The sequence below is a fragment of the Otolemur garnettii genome, unplaced genomic scaffold (assembly GCF_000181295.1).
Source record: "Otolemur garnettii isolate 467f Iridium unplaced genomic scaffold, OtoGar3 scaffold00044, whole genome shotgun sequence".
NCBI lineage: Eukaryota > Metazoa > Chordata > Mammalia > Primates > Galagidae > Otolemur > Otolemur garnettii.
In genome coordinates this window covers 2374453-2383100 of record NW_003852439.1, presented here as the reverse complement: position 1 = coordinate 2383100, position 8648 = coordinate 2374453, and the positions used below count along the sequence as shown (strand labels likewise).

At 40.7% G+C, this 8648-nt stretch overlaps 1 protein-coding gene across 1 annotated transcript in view; it reads left to right on the top strand.

The window, feature by feature from the left end:
* Window positions 1-8648, top strand: part of CUNH16orf62 (chromosome unknown C16orf62 homolog) — a 107422-nt gene that overhangs the window by 18791 nt on the left and 79983 nt on the right. The window contains exon 4 of the mRNA XM_023513772.1: window positions 257-316. Within this exon, the coding sequence (XP_023369540.1) occupies window positions 257-316 (60 nt within the window). The remainder of the gene's footprint in view (window positions 1-256; window positions 317-8648) is intronic.

The window sequence follows — 8648 nt, the reverse complement described above, 5'->3', positions numbered from 1 at the left end:
AAAAAAAAAAAAAAAAAAGACTCCAAAGGGTAAAACTAGTCATTTTCCTGCTTCTCACAGAAAGTAGAAGTCCCCTTTTCATTAGAAATGAAAAACAAAAATATGGCTTAAAATCTGTCCCACTAGATGGCAGCATAGCATCGCAAGTTAGAGCTTGTCTGGGAAAGCACATTGCCAAATCCCTCATTACAAAGTCTGTTTAAGTGTTTGCTTTGGAAGAGTGTGAGGCTAACACCATCTGTCCTTCCCTCCCCAGGAAAGCTCGTGTATGAACGCATCTTTTCCATGTGTTTGGATAACCGCAGTGTCTTACCAGGTAACGCCATTCCTATTTCTTGATTGTCATTCTGTCCTAGACCTGGGGTTGGGCTTTTATTGAGTCACGATTCATTAAGACTCAGTAAAATTATTAATTTGGGGTGTGTTAAAAGGAAAGAAACAAAACATAAAAAAAACTTTGAAGACTTCTGATCATCTTGTTACCGGATTTTTGATACTGAATTTCCAGGCTCTTGGTCTCGGCGGTTTGAAGAATGAAGCGACGGACCACAGGATAGGTTTTATTCAATAGGTATAAGTGTTATAGCTCTTATAATAAGCCAAACCTCCTTGTAGAGTAGAATTAGCAGTAAGATAGGTTTTATCATACGAGTGTTACAGCTCTTATAAAGGAGCAAACCTCCTTGTAAGTGTTTACAGCTTTTATAAAGGAGCAAACCTCCTTGTGTTTACAGCTCTTACAAAGGGGCGAACCCCCTTGTGAGTGTTTACAGCTCTTACAAAGGGGCAAATCTTATAGAGCAGGATACAAGTGTTACAGAGCCAGACCTCTTTGCTCTTCTCCTGAGATCTGCCCAAATCTGTGCTCAGGGTCTCTGGCTTATATAGGGGCAGTTGTCCAATGAGCTTTTGGGGCTTGAAAATAGACTATTCGTGAATAGGTTTTGAAAATGGACCAATCAGGGATGCAGTGGAGGAATTGCCAGAAGTCCACGTGAGGAGACAGCACGGCGCCAGTGTCTTTCCCTGTACTATTCGGTTCTTTTCGCTACTGAAGTCTCTGTTGAAGGAGGGAAGCTCCCCCCTTTGCTCCAGCCTGCTGGTTTGGTGGCAGAGCCGGCAGGTCCTCTAGCGCCGCTCTACTGGAGCCTTTGGGGGGGAGGGAAGCTCCCATCCACTTGTTCCAACCTGCCAGTTCCTCTGTCGGCTGCTGCCACCAACACAGAGGTGGCAGGTCCCCAAGCCCCGCTTGGCTGAGCTGGCTGGGGCGCCACTTTTCCGGTATCCATCTCAATCTTCCAAAAACATTAGAAGGTTTCTAAAAGGCCTGTCTAGGAAATTTGGACGAGTAGTTTGAATCTGCAAGAATGAAAAGGTATGACAGATTCAGCTGGAACTTTCACACCAACTTATTTTCCTCTGCTGCTTGACATTTTAGTATTTTTTCTTCATTTCTTTCTTTCCTAAAAAGCACATTGTTTTAGGAAAAAAATTCATATATATTAAAGAACGATGTCAAATAAATATTAGTAACTGACACATTGATTCAAACTATACTCAAGTGATTTTGCATTAAATATATTACCAATCAAATGTGAATTCTCACAAGCTTATAATGGGGCAAATACATGAGCAATTTCTTTTGCCATATACATGATAATAATGACATGTCTGAGGCAGCGCCTGTGGCTCAGTGAGTAGGGAGCTAGCCCCATATACTGAGGGTAGCAGATTCGAACCTGGCCCCGGCGAAACTGCAACAACAAAAAAATAGCTGAGCATTGTGGCGGGTGCCTATCGTCCCAGCTACTCAAGAGGCTGAGGCAAGAGGATCACCTAAGCCTAGGAGCTGGTGTGAGCTGTGATACCACGGCACTCTACCAAGGGCAACAAAGTGAGACTCTGTCTCTAAAAAAAAAAAAGACATGTCTGGCAATGTAACTCTCAGCTGCAGCTTCCTTTTTTAAAAATTCCTCATTTCAAGTTCCAAGGACTGTTGTAAGGAGACATTCATATCCATGAATGTTCCCTTTTCACTGTGACTCCCTCTGCTTCTAGCAGTGATATCCCCCCAGGAGATGAAGGGAGAGTAACCTGTCATTTGACCCATATTCTTTTTCTTTCTTTTTTTCTCTCTCTTTCTTTCTGTCTTTCTATCTTTCTCACTCTTTGTCTTTCTTTCTCTCTTTCTCTTCCTCTTCCTCTTCCTCCCTCCCTCTCTCCCCCTCTCCCCCCTTACCCTCTCTTCTGCTCCCTCCCTTCCTTTCTCTCTCTCTCTCTCTTTCTCTCTCTCTCTTTCTTTTTTCTTTTCTTTTCTTTGAAATAAGAGTCTCACTTTGTTGCACTGGGTAGAGTGCCGTAGTATCATCATACCTCATAGCACAAACTCTTGGGTTTGAGCATCCTCTTGCCTCAGCCTCCCAAGTAGCTGGGACTACTAGTGCCTGCCACAGCGCCTGGCTCTAAAAATAGTAGCGATGGGGTCCCGCTCTTGCTTAGGCTAGTCTCAAACCCCTGAGCTCAAGCATCCACCTGCCTTAGCCTCCCAGAGTGATAGGATTACAGGTGTGAGCCTGTATTCTGTATTCTTTTTTCTTTGCCCCTTCCTTCCTTCTACCATTTCTTCTCTTTTTCCCTCTCCCATTTAACTACTTACCTACCTATCTTTTCAAAACTATTTAATGTGTAGGTTACTTGGGAAGAAAGAGACAGAGCTCTACCTACTCCTGGGCCTAGAAAAGCTCTTCAGAATCATCTTGTATCATTATGGAAAGGCAAAACCAGGGCAGAATAGTCAAGGTCTTGCCTGAGGCCCTGTCACCAGCCAGGGAGAGCCTTGCTCTTATCGCTGCACCTGCACTATCCAATATGGCAGCCACTGGCCACATGTGACTTTTAAGCACTTGGGTTGTGGCTAATCCAAATGGAGATGATTGAGATGTGCTATGAGTATAAAAAAAGACATCAGGCCATACACGGTGGCTCGTACCTGTAATCCGTGCTCTCTGGAAGCCTGAGACATCTGGATCTTCTGAACTTGGAGTCTGAGACCACCCTGAGCAAGAGCGAGACCCTGTCTGTGTGGAAAAATAGAAAAATTGGCCAGGCGTTGTAGTGGGCACCTGTAGTTCCAGCTTCATAGACTGAGACAAGAGAATCCCTTGAGCCCAGGAATTCAAAGTTGCTGTGAGATATGCCATGGCACTCTACCGAGGGCAACAGAGTGAGACTCTGTCTCAAATGAAATAAAAATAAAAAAATAAAAGTAAGTATTTGATCAGGATGGCTACAGTCAAGTCCCAGAAAAATTAGGAATATCCCTTGAAGTTCAGATGTTACTGAAGTATAGGAAAAACCATGCTGAGGTACCATAAATACTATTTCCTGTTTACTCACCACATTGCAGAAAGGGAGGGAGGAAAAGCAATGATTACTAAGATCACAGTGTGGAATACTTGAAAGAAAAAAAAGACATCAGATTTCAAAGACCTAGAACAAATAAGAGACCCTACAGTAGCTCACAAATAATTTGTTTCTGTTGATTACATGTTAAAATTACTTGCCTGTTCCCCAGAGGCATTTGAGTTTGCATTTTCAGTGACTATACAACATTTTAGGACCAATTAAAGAAAAAAAAATCCTAGTAATTAACTCCCTACCTAAAACTCTGAAAGTTCAAAATAAAAGGCGGGTCCTTGTCTAGCTGTATTAATTAGCACTTCTACCACTAAAATTCTTCCCTCACCAAATATCTGTTTTTTGCCTTGAGCAATGCAAATTAGGCTTTTGCATTATTTTTTTTTCCTTTTAGTGAAAATCTTCATCTGTACATGTTTTCTCTGGTTCCAAGAACCTGAAAGGGAAAGGGGACAGACTTTGCACAAAGTTGTCAGTGATCTGGGGAAAGGCTCCTAACTGCTACAAAGAATGCTTTTGAAATCTACTGTGCAGAATTCTGCCCAAAGAAATTATGTACGACAAGAAATCTGGTGGCATTTGTACTCATTCTTTCCATTTGAATCAAGTTCTGACTGGTAAAGCCCTTTGCCTTCAAGATATAGTGTCTTTTGGGTTCACAAAAAGTATATACTATTAGATTTTTTTTCTAACATTTCTTAATTCAGCGACTGTGTGAAGAAGCCATTCATTTATTCTGAATGATAAGATCATTTTTTTTCCAGATCGGGAAAAATAATTTGGGTTTGTTGTGTTATGGTTCTTATTATCATTATCTCCACACTCTCACCTGCAGTCTTTCCCCGTGGCTGATGTGGGTCACATGAGAACAGGCGGTGGCCTTAACTAACCTGGCCTTTCCAACATGGACTAACTAAGGAGGCCAGTCCCTATAATACCGTTACGTAAAGAGACCTTTCACTGCCAGTGTAGAGACTTGGCAAATAAATGATAGAGAACTAGACTCATTGGTCTCCTGCCTCTTCCTAAAATATCCACAGAAGTTCAGGTTTGAAAAAGAAAGCACATGAAAGAAAAACAAGTGAGAACTAGAAGGAAAATCTCTGTTCTTTGTTATGTCAAAGTCTCTTCTGAATTAATTTTTAGATTTTGAATTCATTCCCACATAGCAGGCTGAGTCCTAAAATATAAATCATGTCGTGCCATGCTACTCCTGTGCGCAGAACTCTCAAACTCCTCACCAAGGCTGCAACCCTAGTGTGAGCTGGTGTGTGACACCTGCTTCTCCCATTGTGCAGGACCCACTGGCTTGCTTTGTTATGTGACTGTGTTGAAGTCAGACCTACCTTAGGGCCTTGCCCCTGCTGGTTCCTCTCTCTGGGATATATCTTCTCCACTTCCAAGTATGGCTTGTTCCCTTTTGTAATTTAGGGCTCAGCTCAAATTCCTGCCTCTGCAGGAGCCTTCTCTGACCATTATATCTAAAGAACTCTACCTCGGCCCCTAAATCTCACTCAGGTCATTCTCTATTCCAGTGTCTAGTTTTATATCTTTCATAGTACTGGCTGCTATTGGATAGTATTTTGGGCGGGGGGGTGGGGTACCTGCTTATTTTTTTTTTCTCTTTAACATTTGTCTTCCCCCACTGGAATGTAAACTTCATGAAGACAGGGCCTGCCTTATGCATAGTTACTTCCTCAAAGCCTAGAACACTTCTTTTAGTTGGCCCTTAAGGCATATCTGTGATGAGTAAATGAAGTAAAGAAATGTGATATTTCATATGCTATGAGATCATAAAGTCCTACATAATATAATCCATTTCTTAAATTGTCTCTTGAGCTAGAAGGAAAGGCTAAAGACTTTGTATTGGTATATGCCAAGGGTAGGGAGCTTTTCATGTTGGAAGGCTGTGTTAATTTAGCTATAATCAAATAAGGCCACGTTCAAGAAACTTCAATTAGGTATGCTCAAAATTGTACATCATTTTATAAAAATCTACTGTGTACTTAATTTCAAAAAATGAAAACTATTAATTTTAAAGTTAATCTTTCTTTTTTATTGTTTCAGGTTAATTGAGGGTACAACGATTTAGGTTACATTGTTTGCATTTGTTAAGTAAAACCTTCTTATAATTGTGTCCCACCCCCAAGATGTGTGCCAAACACCCTAATAACTAACCTTTTGATGACTTTGTTGTGTGTGCTTTTTGTCGGAAAGCATTTGAATACTTGGTGGCAGCACAGAGGTCTGCAGAGTCAGCTGATCCTCTAGAGGGATATCAGTCGTTTGTGACCTTAATGTTGTCTTGATTTGGATTAGATAGGAGAAGGTAGATTTGTAGCAATAAGTGGTTGAAAAGCAAGAAATCTTTCTTCAGGCAAGTTGCAGAAGGTGTGGGTATTCTACTCCATTTTTCCATATTTCAATCGGATCTTTCTTAGCATCAGGCAATGACTTTAAAATGTCATCTACCAAGAGCTCAATCCATTCCTTCTGTAGTTCTTTAGGTGCCTTGGTGATATCAACCAAGTGAGGCTAAAATGCTAACTTGAGCATGATGTCCTGATTCTCAAAGTCAGTGAACCTTTCATTGTGTTCTCCAATTAATAGGTCTGTAACAGCTGCATATTCCTCAGATGACTGGCATCTATCATCCTGCTCATCAGTGACCTTTGCTAACTGGAGAGAATGTTCATCTAAAATTTCCCTTGGAAGAAAAAGTGTTTTGAAAAAAGTCTTTCATATATAGTTCCATCATATATAGGCTTAGTTTTACCATGCAAAGAAATACTCAAGCCATTTTGATTTGACATGATACAACACAGAGATGCTGCATTCCTATGGAAATCTTTCAATAACTCACACTGCTGATTCTGTTCTTCATCTGTGAGAACTATCTGTTCTCACAGAGAAAAAGTTTAGCTAATACTGTTGCTGTAATAGTGCTCTTAAACATGATAGGCAAATCCACACTGAATAGCTCATGTTTCAACTTTAGCAGTTATGAAATTGATGCTGCCATGTTGTATTTGTATGATACAGTTAGCAATGCTTATGACTCTTGCAAAGTGTCAGTTAAAATAGTAGCTTTAGCACAGAGATTCTGCTGATAGAAGATACAGTGGAAAAAAATGAGAACATTTGAATCTGTTAAGACTTTTTTTATCTGTGCAGTAAACCCTTCATGTTTTCCTGTCATGGAAGGAGCACTGTCTGGACTGACATTCAGTAAATTTACCGAATTCAGTCCAACTTCACATTTATCTCGAAAGTTGTTAAAAGTAACTTCATCCATTTCTGTTCACAAAAATGCCCAAAGCAAGTGACTCTTCCTAGCAAAGAAAATCTTCTGTTACGACCCCAGTGAAGTATAGCTTCCTTTTTTGTTTTTTGTTTTTCTTTCTGTGATGATGGAAAGATGAAATGAGACGACCTGAATGAAATATAGAACCTGCACCGAGTCAGTTGATTCATCCAAAGAGATTGAATAATATATATTTTCCTTCAGAAATCCAGCACGAAGTTGTTCTGTTAAGCTGTGACTAATTCATGCTGCCAGTCAGTTATGGCTCTCCTCGAAAGAGGCTGTTGTTTGTATTTTGAAAGGTTATTGGGGTCTAAGCATCCTACAGTTTCGACAATGCATTCTTTCCAGTTTTTACATCACTGAATAGCTTCCCTTTTTCCCCCAAGTATGTAAGCTACTTTTTTTTTTGAGACAAACCCTCAAGCTGTCCCCCTGGGTAGAGTGCCGTGGCATCACAGCTCACAGCAACCTCCAACTCCTAGGCTCAAGTGAGTCTCCTGCCTCCGCCTCCCAAGCAGCTGGGACCACCGGCACCCACCACAACACCTGGCCATTTTTTGGTTGCAGACATCATTGTTGTTTGGCGGGCCCGGGCTGGATTCGAACCCGCCACCTTAGGTGTATGTGGCTGGCGCCTTAGCCACTTGAGCCACAGGCGTCGAGCCGAGCTACTTTTTTTATAAGTTGATTTAGTGGCATTATTTCCAGGTCTTACTGCTGCTTAAAAGAATTGTCTTGGATTTTGATCTTTTAATTTCTATAATACAACCTTTTGTGTCACTTCTCTAATTTAAAATATTTGCAGTACTTATAAGTGTTATAATGCTGATGAGCATTGAATTTCTTTCTTTTTTTTTTTTTTTTTTGAGACAGTCTCACTATGTCATCCTCGGTAGAGTGTCATGACATCACATCTCACAGCAACCTCAAACTCTTGCTTAATCAATTCTCTTACCTCAGCCTCCCAAGTAGCTGGGACTACAGGCACCTGCCACAATGCCCAGCTATATTTTTTTGTTGTTGTTGTTGAGGTTGTCATTGTTGTTTAGCAGGCCCAGGCTGAGTTCAAAGCCCCAGTGTATGTGGCCGGTGCCCTAACCACTAAGCTATGTGTGCCAAGCCAGCATTGAATTTCTTTAACAGTAATGTTGCAGTTACACAAAGCAAGCAAATCACCGCATCTTTAGCAGAAATAAGATAATATTGCACTTGCCAGTCCTCACTGAGAAATCTCTTTTCCTCCTTCAGTGTTCTCCTGGTCTTTGACATGATAGGCTCTTAAGCAGACAGAATTAAAAAATACTGTTGAGATGTGCAACTGTTCACAAATTGGCTTCAGACAGAAACACAGTGCACCTTTATCAAAAGCTGATGACAGACTGGCGTGCTCGACCCCCATAAACTCTCATCCACTGGCCTCATGCAGTAGTGGTGCCAGTCAGGCAGGGAAAGTTAGAACTAAATCATGAGTGTAGCAGCTGTCATTTACCCCTTGGGGCTTAGTAATGTTCTAATTGTGCCCGTCAATCTGGGAGGATTATTTCATGAAAACTCATTTTATTCTTTGGTATTTTAAAAATAAAATAAATATAAAAGATGAATTAAAATGTATTAATAAAAATAAAAGATTTTCTTTCTATAAAATTTTGATTTAGTCAAAAGGCTGTGCTTAAGGACCTAGAAAGCTACATGCGGCCCTAAGGCCATAGGTTTCCCCACCCCTCGTATATGCAGACTGTTATACAGCTTGTCGTCAGTGTGTATATTCAGGACAATGTGCTTTTAGAATGATTTCCAGATCTTTTAGGCAAACTGGATCACTGTATAACCCTTTGCTGAACCTCACTTCCCTCAACTATAGAATGAAAACTTTTATAAATGACCTCAGAGACCTGTTTTTGCTTTTGGATTTTTTTTTTTTTTT